We start from the raw sequence: 20,255 nt of genomic DNA, 5'->3' as shown, positions 1-20,255 counted from the left end.
TTTGTGCACCTGCACAGAACTTTGAGCACAGAACTTTGAGCAGGAGCTGTCTGTAGAATCTCATCCCCAAACACACCATTTTTAGAAAATGCAAGTGCAATTTAAAAAAAATGATAATAGCACAAATTTTTGTTAAAAAAAATTGCAGCTTTAAAAGGCATATTAAGATTTGGGGGAGTTTTCTTTACACCCATGGCAGCATTAATTATATCAAATTTCATTACAATCTGAAATGGTCAGTCTGAAACCTGTGTTGATTTGGTGTGGAATAGCCCACCCGACACCGTGATAGCCATCCATGCATTGGAGAAAAGATGAAGCAAGCATCCCACACTGGGCTTCATAGGTGGAGGACCATTCTATCATGTAGCAGGCTTGTCACCTGGCTTGGTGGCAACGGGTCTGGTAGACCAAGTCTGTAAACACCTGGACTTGGAACCTTTGGAGGAAGAATTCTGGAATCTGGAAAAAGACTGCCCCTAAGTTTTCCCCTATGGACAAAGGGAGCGAAAATTTTAAATTTGAGACATGAGGGCTGCCGCAGAAGGAAAGAAAGCGGTCTTGGACATCACTTCTATAGCCATAATCTTGTCCATTCAGGGCCAAAAATAACCACCACCTGAAAACGTGAAAGCCTCAAGGGCCTTCTTTGGGGCTGACTCACTGCCTGCTCAAGTAAATGTAAAATAAAAGTGAAAATAAAAAAAAACTATGAAGAAGCTGCTTAAAAGCAGCCCCTGTAAAACCAGTGCTTTTCTCCATGAGGCACCAAACTGAAACTGGATACCTGTGGCTGGGGGTAGAGTATAGGGAAGAGGGAGCCTGGGCTGCTGGGAAAGTGGCTGTTTGCTGCAACTCACCAGCCTATACCAAGTGTTATCCCTGTGTTCCTTATGACTGAAGAAGAAAGTGGATTTAATTTAGAACACATTGATGTATATCTTATAATCTAAATATTAGCCACTGGAACATGCTGCATTAATTGGAACACAGCATGCACATTGTTGCTCTGGGTGTCGGGGCCTGCTCAGACATGTTAAGCGTAAGTAGCGTTAAGGCCCGTACACACTGGTCGATATATTGGCAGCTCTCTTGAACGGCCGATATATCGCGGGACCGTCGGCCAGTGTGTACGGGCGATATGTCTGTGAACTCCGTCGTTCACAGACGTATCGCGTCGGCCGCGCAGCACAGCCGACGGCCAATATATATACCGATATATTGGCGCGTCGCTGTGTGTGTACGGGGCGGTCGGCCGACCGCCCGTACACATACTGCGGCGTCAGAGGTGATTGACAGCTGAACTGGGCGGGCGTGTGTACACGCCTGCCCAGTTCATGACGTCAGTCCCCGACGGATAGGGCAGTGTGTATGCACAGCACACTGCCCGATCCGTCCATAGATATATCTGCAGATCAGTTGATCTGCAGATATATCTATTAGTGTGTACCCACCTTTAGGATAATTTTCCTCAGGCTATTTTCATTGTAGAGTGCAGACACGATATAAACGCCAAGGTAAAAATGCTGCAGGCTAACACAAGAGTAGTTCATGCAGGCCGAATACGTCATAACAAGACTGCTAAAGCTGCAGCCTTTTACCGATGTACAGTATTACTTACACCTGCCTTTTGTCCACAAAGAGACACTATTCACCAGAACAAGTCCTCGACAGGTATCGCATTTCTACATCAAACTATTCCACAATGCTTGAAAATAAGCATATCATACATACAGTATAGCAAGGTCTATCACAGGAATGGACACCTACAGGGAGTAAATACACTTGTGTAAACTATTTCTGTTGAAGCCAGTGGATCTAAATTTCACCAGAGGTGACGGATTGTCGCCTTCATTATTTTACCCAGGTGACATCCGATATACCGGCTGTCAGGATCCCGGCGCACAGCATACCGACGCCGGAATCCCGACAACTATTCTCCCTCTTTTGCGCTCGCCCTGCTGCCGGCATTCCGGTGCCGGTATGCTGGACGCCGGGATCCCGAGCGTCGGCAACTCATACTACAGCCATTTTACCCATACCTGGTTTATATTTATATTTGCAGAAACAGCAACGTTTGGACAAAACAAAACTTGTGTTTATGCAATTAGATGCTGAGAAAAGACACCATATGAAGAGATGGCAGTCAGGGCTCCATTAAACAGACAACAGCATCACAGAACTACAACATTGCACTCTGATATACACATGCCTTGGTGTGCCTTGTGACGCACAAAGCCCAAGTGCGTTCACCCATCCAAGGTGTGCAAATATTAGAGCAAGACCACACACCCAAGAGTGGCAAAGCTTGCGTATAAAATGGCCTCTGTTATAGTTCTGGGAGGTGTGCACACACACACACACACCCCAACAAATATAAAACCACAGTACTCGCCACCCCAGAAGCGGGGTGCAGTGTCTGCACTCATACTCATAGGGTGGGCTGCATGTAGCCCATGGCCACCGACTTAAAAATATACAAACAGCTTGCTTTGGTGAGTGTTGAACTTTCTGTTTGTATATTTTTAAGTAGGTGGCCATGGGCTACATGCACCCCACCCTATGAGTATGAGTGCAGACACTGCACCCCGCTTCTGGGGTGGCGAGTGCTGTGGTTTTAAATTCGTTGGTATATTGTAGGGTTAATCTTTGGTTAACTCATTAACTGTGGCCACAAACATTTTTCATGCACCCCTATGCAAACCCAATTATCTTAAACCTGAGTCAGCTGTTCTTTAGTAGTGTTCACTCTAGGCTGTTTTAGCAGGGCGCCGCGCCCTGCCCGTTTTTTAGCAGGCAAAACCCGCCCTGCCCCTTTTGCGGTGCCCTGCTAGAACAGCCGCCCGCTTCCTGCCCTCCCGGCGTGTATAGATGCCGTGCGCATGCGCGCGGCATCCATTCACGCATTGGGAGAGAGCTGGGGGAAGCCCAGCACCGAGGTGCTGGGCACGCCCCCAACAGTGACGTCGCTGGCCACAGACGCTCTCTATAGTAGCGTCTGTGGGCCGCAAAGCCCCCTAAAATTACGTAGGAGTGGTCACGCCCCCTAATTTGCGTGGCCGCGCCCCGTTTCGGGCCCGCGCGCACATGTGCCCCCGGAGTCCGGCGCCCTACCCCTTTTCACTCCTAGAGTGAACACTACTTTAGTAATTTATCAGCCAGTGTCAGGTGACTAGTGTACCTTTAAAAGCCATGGAGTATGTTGCAGGTACACATTAAACTAAGTGGGCATATTTGCAGTTATATTATGTGTGATACAGTTGCCTGGTTTTAATTTTTGAAACTCTGTGATAGTGTGGGACCTGCATGAAGGTGGGATACCTTGGGAGCGGTTTGCAGGCTTCCGCGCATTGGCCAATTCACTAACTAAAACCCCATCATTTATTGATGTTGTGAAGATAAGTGAGCTTGGAGAGTGCTGAAGTGTGTGTGTGTGTGTGTGTGTGTGTGTGTGTGTGTGTGTGTGTGTGTGTGTGTGTGTGTGTATGTGTGTATATATATATATATATATATATATATATATATATATATATATATATATATATATATATATATATATATATATGTATTTATTTATTTATTTACTCACCGGTAATTCTATTTCTCGTAGTCCGTAGTGGATGCTGGGGACTCCGTAAGGACCATGGGGAATAGACGGGCTCCGCAGGAGACTGGGCACTCTAAAAGAAAGATTAGATACTATCTGGTGTGCACTGGCTCCTCCCTCTATGCCCCTCCTCCAGACCTCAGTTAGGGAAACTGTGCCCGGAAGAGCATACACTACAAGGAAAGGATTTGGAATCCAGGGTAAGACTCATACCAGCCACACCAATCACACCGTATGACTTGTGATGACCATACCCAGTTAACAGTATGAACAACAACTGAGCCTCAATCAACGGATGGCTCATAACAATAACCCTTTAGTAAGCAATAACTATATACACGTATTGCAGAAGAAGTCCGCACTTGGGACGGGCGCCCAGCATCCACTACGGACTACGAGAAATAGAATTACCGGTGAGTAAATTCTTATTTTCTCTGACGTCCTAGTGGATGCTGGGGACTCCGTAAGGACCATGGGGATTATACCAAAGCTCCCAAACGGGCGGGAGAGTGCGGACGACTCTGCAGCACCGAATGAGCAAACTCAAGGTCCTCCTCAGCCAGGGTATCAAACTTGTAGAACTTAGCAAATGTGTTTGAACCCGACCAAGTAGCAGCTCGGCAAAGCTGTAAAGCCGAGACCCCTAGGGCAGCCGCCCAAGAAGAGCCCACCTTCCTTGTGGAATGGGCTTTTACGGATTTTGGATGCGGCAATCCAGCCGCAGTGAGAGCCAGCTGAATCGTGCTACAGATCCAGCGAGCAATAGTCTGCTTCGAAGCAGGAGCGCCAACCTTGTTGGCTGCATACAGAATAAACAGCGAGTCAGACTTTCTGACTCCCGCCGTTCTGGAAACATAAATTTTCAGGGCCCTGACTACGTCCAGTAACTTGGAATCCTCCAAGTTCCCAGCAGCCACAGGCACCACAATAGGCTGGTTCAAGTGAAACGCTGATACCACCTTCGGGAGAAACTGAGGACGAGTCCTCAATTCTGCCCTATCCATGTGGAAAATCAGATAAGGGCTTTTATAGGACAAAGCCGCCAATTCTGACACACGCCTGGCCGAAGCCAGGGCCAACAGCATGACCACTTTCCACGTGAGATATTTCACATCCACAGTCTTAAGTGGTTCAAACCAATGTGATTTCAGGAACTCCAAAACCACATTGAGATCCCAAGGTGCCACTGGGGGCACAAAAGGGGGCTGAATATGCAGAACTCCCTTGACAAAAGTCTGAACTTCAGGCAGGGAAGCTAGTTCTTTCTGGAAGAAAATCGACAGGGCCGAAATCTGGACCTAAATGGACCCCAATTTGAGGCCCAACGTCACCCCTGCTTGTAGGAAATGCAGGAATCGACCCAGTTGAAATTCCTCCGTTGGGGCCTTCCTGGCCTCACACCAAGCAACATATTTTCGCCAATGCGGTGATAATGTTTTGCAGTGACATCCTTCCTGGCTTTGATCAGGGTAGGGATGACTTCCTCCGGAATGCCCTTTTCCTTCAGGATCCGGTGTTCAACCGCCATGCCGTCAAACGCAGCCGCGGTAAGTCTTGGAACAGACAGGGCCCCTGCTGCAGCAGGTCCTGTCTGAGCGGCAGAGGCCAAGGGTCCTCTGAAAGCATCTCTTGAAGTTCCGGGTACCAAGCTCTTCTTGGCCAATCAGGAACCACGAGTATAGTTTTCACTCCTCGCCTTCGTATTACCTTGGGAATGAGAGGCAGAGGAGGAAACACATAAACCGACTGGTACACCCACGGTGTTACTAGAGCGTCCACAGCGATCGCCTGAGGGTCCCTTGACCTGGCGCAATATCTTTTTAGCTTTTTGTTGAGGCGGGACGCCATCATGTCCACCTGTGGTCTTTCCCACCGGTTTACCAGTATTTGGAAGACTTCTGGATAAAGTCCCCATTCTCCCGGGTGGAGGTCGTGCCTGCTGAGGAAGTCTGCTTCCCAGTTGTCCACTCCCGGAATGAACACTGCTGTCAGTGCTAACACATGATTTTCCGCCCATCTGAGAATCCTTGTGGCTTCTGCCATTGCCCTCCTGCTTCTTGTGCCGCCCTGTCTGTTTACATGGGCGACCGCCGTGATGTTGTCTGATTGGATCAGTACCGGCTGGTTCTGAAGCAGGGGCCTTGCTTGGCTTAGGGGATTGTAAATGGCCCTTAGCTCCAGAATATTTATGTGAAGCGAAATCTCCTGATTTGACCACAGTCCTTGGAAATTTCTTCCCAGTGTGACTGCCCCCCAGCCCCGAAGGCTGGCATCCGTGGTCACCAGGACCCAGTCCTGTATTCCGAATCTGCGGCCCTCTAGTAGATGAGCCCTCTGCAGCCACCACAGCAGCGACACCCTGGTCCTTGCCGACAGGGTTATCCGCTGTTGCATCTGGAGATGGGACCCGGACCATTTGTCCAACAGGTCCCACTGGAAAGTCCTTGCGTGGAACCTTCCGAATGGAATTGCTTCGTACGAAGCTACCATTTTTCCCAGGACTTGCGTGCATTGATGTACCGACACCTGTCCCGGTTTTAGGAGGTCTCTGACTAGAGATGACAACTCCTCTGCTTTTTCCACAGGAAGAAACACTTTTTTCTGGTCTGTGTCCAGAATCATTCCCAGGAACAGAAGACGTGTCGTCGGGACCAGCTGTGACTTTGGAATATTGAGAATCCAGCCGTGCTGTTGTAGCACTTCCCGAGAAAGTGCTACCCCCACTACCAACTGTTCCTTGGACCTCGCCTTTATCAGGAGATCGTCCAAGTACGGGATAATTAAAACTCCCTTCTTGCGAAGGAGTATCATCATTTCGGCCATTACCCTGGTAAAGACCCTCGGTGCCGTGGATAACCCAAACGGCAGCGTCTGGACTGATAGTGACAGTCCTGTACCACAAATCTGAGGTACTCCTGGTGAGGGGGGTAAATGGGGACATGTAGGTACGCATCCTTGATGTCCAGGGAGACCATGTAATCCCCCTCGTCCAGGCTCGCAATAACCGCCCTGAGCGATTCCATCTTGAACTTGAACCTTTTGATATAAGTGTTCAAGGATTTTAAATTTAAGATGGGCCTCACCGAACCGTCCGGTTTCGGTACCACAAACATTGTGGAATAGTAACCCTTTCCTTGCTGAAGGAGGGGTACCTAGACAATAACTTGCTGTGAATACAGTTTCTGGATAGCCACCAACACTGCCTCCCTGACAGAGGGAGTTGCTGGTAAGGCAGATTTTAGAAAAACGGCGGGGGGGGGGGGAAAGAACGTCTCGAATTCCAGCCTGTACCCCTGAGATACTACTTGAAGGATCCAGGGATCCACCTGTGAGAGAGCCCACTGTGTGCTGAAATTTCTGAGACGGGCCCCCACCGTACCCGGGTCCGCCTGTGAAGCCCCAGCGTCATGCTGTGGACTTACCGGACGCGGGGGAGGACTTTTGCTCTTGGGAACTGGCTGTATGCTGCAGCTTTTTCCCTCTACCTTTGCCTCTCGGCAGAAAGGATGCGCCTCGTGCCCTCTTGTGTTTATGGGGCCGAAAGGACTGTACTTGATAATACGGTGCTTTCTTTTGCTGTGGGGTAGCCTGTGGCAAAATGTCGATTTCCCAGCCGTAGCTGTGGAAACGAGGTCTGAAAGACCATCCCCAACAGTTCCACCCCTCAGCAAAATATTGTCCCTATCCAGGGTATCAATATTATCCGACAGGGAATCTGACCACGCAGCAGCAGCACTGCACATCCATGCTGATGCAATCGCTGGTCGTAATATAATGCCCGTGTGTGTATATATAGCTTTTAGGGTAGCTTCCTGCCTTCTATCAGCAGGATCCTTTAGGGCGGCCGTATCTGGAGACGGTAGTGCCACCTGTTTTGATAAACGTGTAAGCGCTTTATCTACCCTAGGGGATGTTTCCCAACGTGACCTATCCTCTGGCGGGAAAGGGTACGCTGCCAATAACCGTTTAGAAATTATCAATTTCTTATCGGGGGAAGTCCAGGCTTCCTCACACACCTCATTTAATTCCTCAGATGCAGGAAAAATTACTGGTAGTTTTTTCTCACCGAACATAATACCCTTTTTTGTGGTACCTGGGGTACTATCAGAAATGTGTAATACATTTTTCATTGCCTCAATCATGTAACGGGTGGACCTATTGGAGGGTACACTAGTCTCATCGTCGTCGACACTGGAGTCGGTATCAGTGTCGACATCTGTGTCTGTCATCTGAGGTAGCGGGCGTTTTAAAGCCCCTGATGACATTTGAGACGCTGTAACAGTCACAAGCTGAGTAGCCGGCTGTCCTATGTCGTCAAACCTTTTATGTAAGGAGCTGACACTGTCACGTAATTCCTTCCATAAGTCCATCCACACAGGTGTCGACCCCTCAGGGGGTGACAACACATTTACAAGCATTTGCTCTGCCTCCACATCATTTTCCTCATCATACATGTCGACACAGCGGTACCGACACACAGCACACACACAGGGAATGCTCTGACAGAGGACAGGACCCCACAAAGCCCTTTGGGGAGACAGAGGGAGAGTATGCCAGCACACACCAGAGCAATATCACCTATAAAGAGTGTTTTCCCCATATAGCTGCATATATATATATATATATATTATACTGCGCCTAAATTTGTGCCCCCCCTCTCTTCTTTACCCTTTCTGTAGTGCAGGACTGCAGGGGAGAGCCAGGGAGCGATCCCTTCCAGCGAAGCTGTGAGGGAAAATGGCGCCAGTGTGCTGACGGAGAAGGCTCCGCCCCTTTTTCGGCAGGCTTTCTCCCGCTATTTTAATATTTCTAGCAGGGGTTAATATACACCTATATAGCCTCTGGGGCTATATATGGTGTCAGTTTGCCAGCCAAGGTGTTATTTATTGCTGCTCAGGGCGCCCGCCCCCGCCCCCCCAGCACCCATCAGTGACCGAAGTGTGTGGTGTGCATGAGGAGCAATGGCGCACAGCTGCAGTGCTGTGCGCTACCTTGGAGAAGACAGAAGTCTTCAGCCGCCGATTTTCCGGACCTTCTTGCTTCTGGCTCTGTAAGGGGGACGGCGGCGCGGCTCCGGGAACGGACGACGAGGTCGGGTCCTGTGTGTGATCCCTCTGGAGCTAATGGTGTCCAGTAGCCTAAGAAGCCCAAGCTACCACCACTTAGGTAGGTTCGCTTCTTCTCCCCTTAGTCCCTCGGTGCAGTGAGCCTGTTGCCAGCAGGTCTCACTGTAAAATAAAAAACCTAAAATTATACTTTCTTTCTAGGAGCTCAGGAGAGCCCCTAGTGTGCATCCAGCTCAGCCGGGCACAGAAATCTAACTGAGGCTTGGAGGAGGGTCATAGGGGGAGGAGCCAGTGCACACCAGATAGTCCTAAATCTTTCTTTAGATGTGCCCAGTCTCCTGCGGAGCCGTCTATTCCCCATGGTCCTTACGGAGTTCCCAGCATCCACTAGGACGTCAGAGAAATAAGACTGCGTCTTTTATATGGGCTATAGTTAAGAATATAGTATCCTTATCCATACTATCAAAATTATCTGTCAGCTCATCTGCCCAAGCTGCAACTGCGCTACACACCCATGCCGACGCAATCGTCGGTCGTAGTACAGCACCCGTATGAGAATAAATACCCTTTAAGGTAGTTTCTTGCCTGCGATCTGCAGGGTCCTTAAGGGCAGCTGTGTCAGGAGACGGTAGCGCCACCTTCTTGGACAAGCGCGTCAGGGCCTTGTCCACAGTGGGAGGTGATTCCCAACTCTCCCTGTCCTGTTTAGGGAAGGGGTATGCCATATAAATTCTTTTGGGGATCTGCGGCCTCTTCTCTGGAGTCTCCCAAGCTTTTATAAAGAATTCATTTAATTCATGAGATGTGGGAAAATTTATAATCTGTTTCTTTTCCTTAAACATGTGTACCCTTGTGTCTGGGACCGAGGGTTCATCCACAATATGCAAGACATCCCTAATTGCCACAATCATACACTGAATGGTTTTAGTCACCCTAGGGTGCAATTTTACTTCGTCATAATCGACACTGGAATCAGAGTCCGTGTCGGTAGTAGTGTCTTGTGGTAAGGGACGTTTTTGAGACCCCGACGGGTCCTGTGAATCGGTCCAATCCGAGGATTGACCCCCTGATGTTCCCCTTAATTCAGCCTTATCAAGCCTCATGTAAAGATGTCACACTTGCATTTAACCTATGCCACATGCTCATCCAATCCTGAGTCGGCACCAGCGACGGGGACACACCACTCATTTGCTCCACCTCCTCCTTGGAGAAGCCTTCCGCTTCAGACATATCGACATACACTTATCGACACCCCACACACACAGGGAGTTACCTATAAGGGGACAAAACCCCAACCAGGCCCTTAAGGGAGACAGAGAGAGAGAATGCCAGCACACACCCAGTGCCCAAACACTGGAATATATGACCAGATAGCGCTTTTATATATTTATAATGTTAATCTCCACTCACTGCGTCGCCAATGTGCCCCCCTCCTCTTTTTTCCAGCCTGTGAAGCTCAGCAGGGGAGAGAGCAGGGAGCCAGCGTTTTCTCGTGCAGCCTCTGTGGAGAAAATGGCGCTGGTTAGTGCCGAGGATCAAGCCCCGCCCACCCGACGGCGGGCTTCGGTCCCCTCATGATATTGTAAGAAAATGGCGGGGGTCCGTGGATTTACTGTCCCACAGCCTAATCCAACATATTTATGCCTAAATTGAGGTTTATTGCTGCCCAGGGCGCCCCCTGCGCCCTACAGTGCCTCTTGTGTGTGTGTGACTGGGAGCAATGGCGCGCAGCATACCGCTGCGCGCTTACCTCATGAAGATCTGATGTCTTCTGCCGCCTGAAGTCTTTTCCTCAATACTCACCCGGCTTCTATCTTCGGCATCTGTGAGGAGGACGGCGGCGCGGCTCCGGGACGAACCCCAGGTGAGGCCTGTGTTCCGACTCCCTCTGGAGCTAATGGTGTCCAGTAGCCTAGTAGCAGTGCCCAACCTTACAAGCCAGCTCTGTTTCTCTCTCCTCAGTCCCACGATGCAGGGAGCCTGTTGCCAACAGGACTCCCTGAAAATAAAAAACCTAACAAAATTCTTTAAAACAGCAAACTCTTGAGAGCTCACTGCTGTGTACCCTTTCTCCTCTGGGCACAGAATCTAACTGAGGTCTGGAAGAGGGGCATAGAGGGAGGAGCCAGTGCACACCCATAGTCAAAGTTCTTTTAGGTGCCCTATCTCCTGCGGAGCCCGTCTATACCCCATGGTCCTTACGGAGTCCCCAGCATCCTCTAGGACGTAAGAGAAAATATCATTAAGAACTATCTTCAGCATAAAGAAGAAAAGTCCTGGAAGTGATGAAATAGCCCACACAGAGCCCTGATCTCGACATCATTGAGTCTGTCTGGGATTACATGAAGAGACAGAAGGATTTGAGCAAGCGCACATTCACAGAAGATCTGTGGTTAGTTCTCCAAGATGTTTGAACAACCTCCCTGCAGAGTTCCTTCAAAAACTGTGCAAGTGTACCTAGAAGAATTGATGCTGTTTTGAAGGCAAAGGGGTGGTCACACCAAATATTGATTTGATTTAGATTTCTCTTCTGTTCATTTTGCATTTTATTAATTGAGAAATATAAAACTATTACCACTCTTATTTTTTAAAGCATTCTTACTTTGCAGTATTTTTTCCACAGTACTGTGTATATTATATATGTATACACACACAAATGTACGTAGACACAGCCAAAGAGCAGATGCAGGTTTACACTTAAAACACTAATGGGTCAATTCAATTAGACACTAGTGCGCTGTTATGACTGCGGGGGAATGCTGCCAACAGCCCTGCATTTCGCCCCCCTTATGGTCAGATCTAGTCCCGTAACATGTATCTACTTGGATTGAGCAACTAGACCAGAGGACTATTCAACTGACTGCCTGCAAACTGCTTCTATCTAGCCCGCGAGCATTGTCCACATTTTTCGAGACACATTCTGCAACCAGTCAATTGGCACATTTCAGTTACTGCTGGATGCAGCGGAACCCGCCATGGAGTCTGGCATTGGTGCTTTTAAATCACTGCTGAATGTGGTGGAACCATGCACAGCCAAAAGACAGCTCAGCATCTCCAGCACAGGAAGTTGAGGAGGAGAGGCATCACCTTTGCTGTCAGGATTTCAATAGCAGCTCCCTAAGGAGGATTCACATAAGTCTGGCACCGATTATTAAAACTGTGTGGCATAATGTGAATAAGGGGCACTACTGTGTCACATGTGAATAAGGGGCACTACTATGTGGCATAATTGTGATCAATGGTCATTATTAAAATAAGATTTTACACTTACCGGTAAATCTATTTCTCGTAGTCCGTAGAGGATGCTGGGACTCCGTAAGGACCATGGGGAATAGACGGGCTCCGCAGGAGACATGGGCACTTTAAGAAAAACTTTAGACTCTGGGTGTGCACTGGCTCCTCCCTCTATGCCCCTCCTCCAGACCTCAGTTAGAGAAACTGTGCCCAGAGGAGATGGACAGTACGAGGAAAGGATTTTTGTTAATCCAAGGGCAAGATTCATACCAGCCACACCAATCACACCGTATAACTTGTGATAAACTACCCAGATAACACTATGAACAAACAACATAGTCTCGGTCCAAACCGATGAACTATAATATAACCCTTATGTAAGCAATAACTATATACAAGTCTTGCAGAAGAAGTCCGCACTTGGGACGGGCGCCCAGCATACTCTACGGACTACGAGAAATAGATTTACCGGTAAGTGTAAAATCTTATTTTCTCTAACGTCCTAGAGGATGCTGGGACTCGGTAAGGACCATGGGGATTATACCAAAGCTCCCAAACGGGCGGGAGAGTGCGGATGACTCTGCAGCACCGATTGAGCAAACAGGAGGTACGCCTCAGCCAGGGTATCAAACTTATAGAACTTTGCAAAAGTGTTTGACCCCGACCAAGTAGCAGCTCGGCACAGCTGTAGTGCCGAGACCCCTCGGGCAGCCGCCCAAGTCGAGCCCACCTTCCTAGTGGAATGGGCCTTAACCGATTTCGATAACTGCAATCCTGCCGTAGAATGCGCCTGCTGAATCGTGTTACAGATCCAGCGAGCAATAGTCTGCTTTGAAGCAGGGCCGCCAACCTTGTTGGCTGCATACAGGACAAACAGTGCTTCTGTTTTTCTGATCCTAGCCGTTCTGGCCACGTAAATTTTCAAAGCCCTGACCACATCAAGGTACTCGGAATCCTCCAAGTCACGTGTAGCCACAGGCACGACAATAGGTTGGTTCATATGAAAGGATGAGACCACCTTAGGTAGGAATTGAGGACGGGTCCGCAACTCCGCTCTATCCATATGGAAAACCAGATAGGGGCTTTAATGTGATAAAGCCGCCAATTCCGAAACTCGCCTAGCCGAAGCCAAGGCTACCAACATGACCACCTTCCAAGTGAGATATTTCAACTCCACTGTTTTAAGTGGTTCAAACCAATGTGACTTAAGGAAACTTAACACCACGTTAAGGTCCCAAGGCGCCACCGGAGGTACAAAAGGAGGCTGAATATGCAGTACTCCCTTCACAAAAGTCTGTACCTCAGGTAAAGAGGCCAATTCCTTTTGAAAGAAAATGGATAAGGCCGAAATCTGAACTTTAATGGAGCCTAATTTTAGGCCCAAATTCACTCCAGTTTGTAGGAAGTGAAGAAAACGGCCTAGATGGAATTCTTCCGTAGGAGCATTCCTGGCCTCACACCAAGAAACATATTTTCGCCATATTCGGTGATAATGTTTAGACGTCACGTCCTTCCTAGCCTTTATTAGCGCAGGAATGACCTCATCCGGAATACCTTTTTCCGCTAGGATCCGGCGTTCAACCACCATGCCGTCAAACGCAGCCGCGGTAAGTCTTGGAACAGACAGGGACCTTGTTGCAACAGGTCCTGCCTTAGAGGAAGAGGCCACAGATCTTGTGTGAGCATTTCTTGCAGATCCGGATACCAGGTCCTTCGTGGTCAATCTGGAACAATGAGAATTGTTCTCACTCCTCTTTTTCTTATTATCCTCAACACCTTGGGTATGAGAGGAAGAGGAGGAAACACATATACCGACTGGAACACCCACGGTGTCACTAGGGCGTCCACAGCTACCGCCTGAGGGTCTCTTGACCTGGCGCAATACCTTTGTAGCTTTTTGTTGAGACGGGATGCCATCATGTCTATTTGGGGTAGTCCCCACCGACTTACAATGTGCGCGAAGACTTCCTGATGGAGTCCCCACTCTCCCGGATGCAGATCGTGTCTGCTGAGGAAGTCTGCTTCCCAGTTGTCCACTCCCGGAATGAACACTGCTGACAGAGCGCTTACATGATTCTCCGCCCAGCGAAGAATTCTGGTGGCTTCCGCCATTGCCACTCTGCTCCTTGTGCCGCCTTGGCGGTTTACATGAGCTACTGCGGTGATGTTGTCTGACTGGATCAGAACTGGTCGATTGCGAAGTAAGATCTCCGCTTGACGTAGGGCGTTGTATATGGCCCTTAGTTCAGGGATGCTGATGTGAAGACAAGTCTCTTGACTTGACCAAAGTCCTTGGAAATTTCTTCCCTGTGTGACTGCTCCTCAACCTCGGAGGCTCGCGTCCGTGGTCACCAGGATCCAGTCCTGAATGCCGAACCTGCAGCCTTCCAGGAGGTGAGCACTGTGCAGCCACCACAGGAGAGATATCCTGGCTCTGGGAGACAGGGTGATCCTTTGATGCATTTGTAAATGAGTACGTAGTAAATAAAATGTATAATTGCGCTTACACTGTATAATGATGAAACGATTCTAGATGTGAAGTTCACATGTAGTCAAAAGCATGGATCACTGAATCAGATGGGAATATACCCTTGAGGGATAGAACTATAAAAAAGAATACACAATAGTGCAAATAGGCTAATAAAACGTGAGATTTCCTTTAATGTTCTATATGTTCAACTCACAAACACAGGTTTTTTGAGAGCGTATCACAATAAAGATGGTTCACAGCTAGGAATAGTCAATCAGATCCATAATTCTTTCTTGTGACAAGATTGAGAAGACTGTAATAGGATAAAAAAGTGCAATAGTGCAAAACCTGATGTGCAAATGAACAATTTAATTAGCACCAAGTACACTCACAAACAAAGATTAAAAGAAGCTTGTAATAAAATGCTGGATGGAAGGAGTCACATATACTTATCAAAAGATAAGTCCCACAGAGGTCCCACAGGGTTCCGGATACTCAGGGGGGTTTCTCAGGGATGCTCCGATTCCAGACAGTTCCGGGATAGCCACAGCCACAGCTGCATTTGTAAATGAGACCCGGACCATTTGTCCAGTAGGTCCCATTGAAAAGTCCTCGCATAGAACCTGCCGAAGGGGATGGCCTTGTACGATGCCACCATCTTCCCCAGGACACGGGTGCAGTGAAGCACTGAAACCTTTTTTGGCTTTAATAGGTTCCTGACCAGAGCTATGAGCTCCTGAGCCTTTTCCATCAGAAGAAAAACCTTTTTCTGTTCTGTGTCCAGAATCAGGCCCAAAAAGGTCAGACGCGTTGTAGGAACCAGCTGGGACTTCGGAATATTGAGAATCCAGCCGTGCTGTTGCAACTTCCTCATTGACACGCTGTCCAGTAACTTCTCTCGAGATCTCGCCTTTATGAGGAGATCGTCCAAGTATGGGATAATTGTGACACCCTGCTTGCGCAGGAGCACCATCATTTCCGCCATTACCTTGGTGAAAATTCTCGGGGCCGTGGAAAGCCCAAATGGCAACGTCTGAAATTGGTAGTGACAGTCCTGGACTGCAAATCTCAGAAACGCCTGGTGAGGAAGAAAAATCGGAACATGAAGGTAAGCATCCTTTATGTCCAGGGAAACCATCCAATCCCCCCCCCCTCCAGGCTGGCGATGACCGCTCTGAGCGATTCCATCTTGAACTTGAACTTTTTCAAGTACAGGTTCAGGGATTTCAGATTCAAAATGGGTCTGACCGAACAGTCCGGTTTCGGAACCACAAACAGGGTTGAGTAATACCCCTTTCCTTGCTGGAGAAGAGGAACCTTGACTACCACCTGTTGCAGGTACAATTTTTGAATTGCAGTTAACACTAACTCCCTTTCTGACGGAGAAGCTGGCAGAGCCGATTTGAAAAACCGGCGAGGAGGCATCTCTTCGAATTCCAGCCTGTACCCTGAGAAACAATCTCTATTGCCCAGGGATCCACCTGTGAGTGAACCCAGACTTGGCTGAAAAATCGAAGACGTGCCCCCACTTGAGCCGACTCCCCCAGGGAAGCCCCAGCGTCATGCGGTGGATTTTGCAGACGTTAGGGGAGGACTTCTGCTCCTGGGAACTAGCTGTGTGCAGCTTTTTTCCCTTGCCTCTACCTCTGACAAGAAATGACGATCCCCGTACCTTCTTGCTTTTATTTGAATGAAAGGACTGCATTTGATAATGAGGTGCCTTCTTAGTATGCTGCGGGGGGACATAAGGTAAGAAATTCGATTTACCGGCCGTAGCAGTAGAGACAAGGTCCGAGAGGCCTTCTCCAAACAACTCCTCCCCCTTGTAAGGCAACGACTCCATATGCCGCTTTGAGCCGGCATCCCCGTCCACTGTCGGGTCCACAAGAGTCGCTTAGCAGAAATAGACATGGCATTTATTCTGGAGCTTAGTAAACAAATGTCTCTTTGAGCATCCCGCATATATAAAGCTGCATCTTTGATATGCTCTAGGGTCATCAGAATGGTATCCTTCTCTAGGGTGTCAATCTCCGTAGATAAGGAATCTGTCCATGCTGCGACAGCACTACAAACCCAGGCCGATGCCATAGCCAGCCTAACAATAGTACCGGAATGTGTGTAAATGTACTTCATGGTAACCTCCTGCTTACGATCAGCAGGATCCTTGAGGGTAGCTGTATCCTGGGAAGGCAGTGCCACCTTCTTGGACAAGCGTGTCAGCGCCTTGTCTACTTTAGGCGAAAGGGATACGCCATAAAGAATCCTTTTGGGAACTTGTAGTCTCCTATCTGGAGATTCCCAAGCCTTTTCGCACAATTCGCTTAGCTCAAATGAGGACGGAAAAGCGACCTCAGGCTTTTTCCCTTTATACAAGTGTACCCTCGTGTCAGGGACAGGGGGTTCTTCAGTGATATGCAAAACCTCTTTAATGGCAATAATCATGTAACAAATACCTTTTGCCACCTTTGGCTGTAATTTTGCATCCTCATAGAAGACACTAGAATCTGAGCCGTGTCGGTATCTGTGGCAGTAATCTGGGAGATAGTGCGTTTTTGAGACCCAGAAGGTCCCGGTGCCACTGGGGAAGGCATGGTCTGACTACCTGACTGCTCCCTAGCCTCAGCCTTGTCTGACCTCTTATGCAATAAATTTACATTTGCATTCAAGACATTCCACATATCCACCCAGTCCGGTGTCGGCGTGGTCGACGGCGAACTGACAACCATGCACTCCCCCTCCTCCTTAGGTGAACCTTCATCGTCAAACATGTCGACACATGCGTACCGACACACTCCACACACACAGGGAATCTCTTATCTGAAGACAGGTTCCCCCCTAGGCCCTTTGGAGAGACAGAGAGAGAGTATGCCAGCACACACCCCAGCGCTATATGACCCAGGAAAAAACACAGAATGTTTACCCAGTAGCGCTGCTGTAATGTATAATCGCCAAATATGTGCCCCCCCTCTACTTTAAAACCCTCTTTCACCATGTGTCAAGCAGGGGAGAGTCCGGGGAGCTTCCTCTCAGCGGTGCTGTGGAGAGAAAACGGCGTTGGTGAGTGCTGAGGGAGAAGCCCAGCCCCCTCGGCGGCGGGCTTCTGTCCCACTCAAACTTAATAAAATATGGCGGGGGCTCTTTTATATACATGTACAGTGCCCACCTGTACATGTATATAGTCATTTGCCATAGGAGAGGTATTCTATTGCTGCCCAGGGCGCCCCCCCTACGCCCTGCACCCTTACAGTGACCGGAGTGTCTGAGGTGTATGGGAGCAATGACGCACAGCTGCAGTGCTGTGCGTTACCTCAGTGAAGCACCCGAAGGCTTCTGCCACCTCAGTAGTCTTCTTTCTTCGTTTATTCTGGCTCTGTGAGGAGAACGGCGGCGCGGCTCTGGGATGAACGCCCAGGACGAACCTGTGTTCCACTCCCTCTGGAGCTAATGGTGTCCAGTAGCTGAGAAGCAGAGCCTATCATTTAAGTAGGTCTGCTCCTCTCTCCCTCGATGCAGGGAGTCTGTTGCCAGCAGAGCTCCCTGAAAATAAGAAAAAAACCTAACAAAATGCTTTCTTAGCAGGAAACTCAGGAGAGCTCCATGCAGTGCACTTATCTTCCTCTGGGCACAGTCTAAAACTGAGGTCTGGAGGAGGGGCATAGAGGGAGGAGCCAGTGCACACCCAGAGTCTAAAGTCTTTCTTAAAGTGCCCATGTCTCCTGCGGAGCCCGTCTATTCCCCATGGTCCTTACGGAGTCCCAGCATCCTCTAGGACGTTAGAAATTTTTTATTTATAAGGCGTCACAAGTGTTTTGCAGCGACGTACAATCGGCAGACATTAGAACAATACAGCATACACAGGACTTAACATTACAGTAACAGAAAAACTAAAACAGTGCACAGGTAACAATTACCACCACAATTCTCAGTACACAATACAGCTGAGCTGTAAGGAAGCGAAGGCGTAATCGACGTACTACTAGGGGCAGGCAGCTGTTGGAAGATATAAACACTGAGCGAGAGGAGATGTGGATATAGGCAGTCGCTGATCAGGAGAGAAATGTATTTGAAGTGTGAGAGAAGAGAGTTGTGAGAACAGGAGGGAAGAGGGCCCTGTTTCACGGAGCTCACAATCTAGGGGATCATGATCATTTTATTTGCAAGCTTAGGTGATACATTTTTTTTTTATTTAATTTGTGTTTTTAGCCTCTCTGCCAGCCAAGTTAGTCAAAAATCCCCAGTCATGCTGACTGACAGGAAGTATAGGCTCAGCATCTGCAGGTCATCTTCATACACACACAAAAAAAGCTACTTTTACTGCAGAATTAACTCAAAAGTATCTACATGTTTTGCCAAAGGCGCCATATTCAAGGCCAATGTGTTTATTGTGTAATGAATGTGTATCTGGAATGAAGGAATATAATGTGCAGACAATTTGAATCCAAACATAATTCTTTCGCCAATACTTATCCAATTAATTCGTCACTTCGCCTGTCAAAAATGATGTTGCTAACAACATCCCATGAAGTGGAAATACGATTGTAGTGCAAGCATCTTCTCTATAGGAAAAAGCAATGGCTGCTTCATCGTGGGTGGTTTGGATACTAGCTAAAAAGAAGAAATCTAATACATGAGTACTAAATGAAATAAAACGTGATGAACAAACCTAAGACCAGGAAGTTGCTTTCGTTTAGTAATACCCCTTTTCACACCAAAATCCCGGGTACGAGCGGGTCAGACCCAGAGCACACTACTGTACACGAGTGCAGTGTTAACTGTTCTATTGGCGCTTGGAGATGACAAGCGCTGGGAATCTGGCTCTTCCTATGCTGTAAACTGGTCCTGGATCCTTCCTGTGTCTAAAGGGCCCTACACACTGGCTGATGTGTGCGGCCGATATGAACAATCTCGTTCCGTAATGAACGAGAAATTGCTCATATCTTTCAGTGTGTAGGCACCAACGATGAATGATGCGCGGCCCCACACTCGTTCATCGTCGGTGCAGACTCGTTTATACCTGCAAGCCAATATGGACAATATTGTCCATATTAGCATGCAGGCTATGGGGCCAGGTGAAGAAACTTCACTCTCCGAGTCACCCCCCATGCAGTGTCGTCCGTCGGCCACCTCGGCCAGTGTATAGGGCCCAAAACCCTGAAAGCTACCTGGGCTGAATTCCCGGGTCACTGAACCCGGGTTATTTTTCGGGGACACCTTAACACCAAGCAGCTTTACCCGGGTTAACTCAGTACCCAGGAAAATGTTTGGCAGCACAAATTTCTAAAGTCAAATTATCAGCTGTAATTATGGACAGCACACTGCACATTAAGTACCCTGCCCCTGTAATACAGTAACACACGCTTCATGTTTAACATTGTTGATTTTGCAATCTAGCACTATACAGCACTTACCATACATACATTCTCCCATACCCCCCACCCTGGATTTTTAGAAAATTGCCACAAGAAAAACAGCCTCATGAAGGGCTGGCAGCGATGGAGCAGACTAATGAAACACTAAGCATCATATAGGATAGTATCATTAATACGAGGATACTGACTCTGGTTGCCGCACTGGCCGAGCTGCAGGGTGATGATCTCCCGGGGCATAGCGCTGCTGCTCCTCTGACCCTCTCTCCCGCCTGGCTGTCCGCGCTTCCTACTCTGCTCCTGTAACGGCAGCAGCAGCGGCTACGTCACTGTACGGAATAACAAAGCGACAGAAACCTCGCCAAGGAAGCCACCATGTTAGATTTGACAGACGCGCTCTCTAGCGTCTCCGTACGGAATAGGCTTGCTCAGATAGTAGGCGTTCCCGAGGTGCGCCCTCTCTTCTGATTGGCTGGTTAGAGGATGACCTCACTAAGTTGCTGTACGGAAGA

General features: G+C 48.5%; 1 protein-coding gene across 1 annotated transcript in view; it reads right to left on the bottom strand.

Annotated features, from left to right (window-relative positions):
• The window catches only part of TUBG1 (tubulin gamma 1), a 101,377-nt gene extending 81,169 nt beyond the window's left edge, over positions 1 to 20,208 (bottom strand). Inside the window, exon 1 of the mRNA XM_063960033.1 lies at positions 19,935 to 20,208. Within this exon, the coding sequence (XP_063816103.1) occupies positions 19,935 to 19,983 (49 nt within the window). The 5' untranslated portion in view covers positions 19,984 to 20,208. The remainder of the gene's footprint in view (positions 1 to 19,934) is intronic.
• Between the last annotated feature and the right edge of the window lie 47 nt (positions 20,209 to 20,255).

The sequence above is a fragment of the Pseudophryne corroboree genome, chromosome 3 (assembly GCF_028390025.1).
Source record: "Pseudophryne corroboree isolate aPseCor3 chromosome 3, aPseCor3.hap2, whole genome shotgun sequence".
Lineage (NCBI taxonomy): Eukaryota > Metazoa > Chordata > Amphibia > Anura > Myobatrachidae > Pseudophryne > Pseudophryne corroboree.
This window is presented reverse-complemented; position numbering and strand designations above follow the sequence as displayed.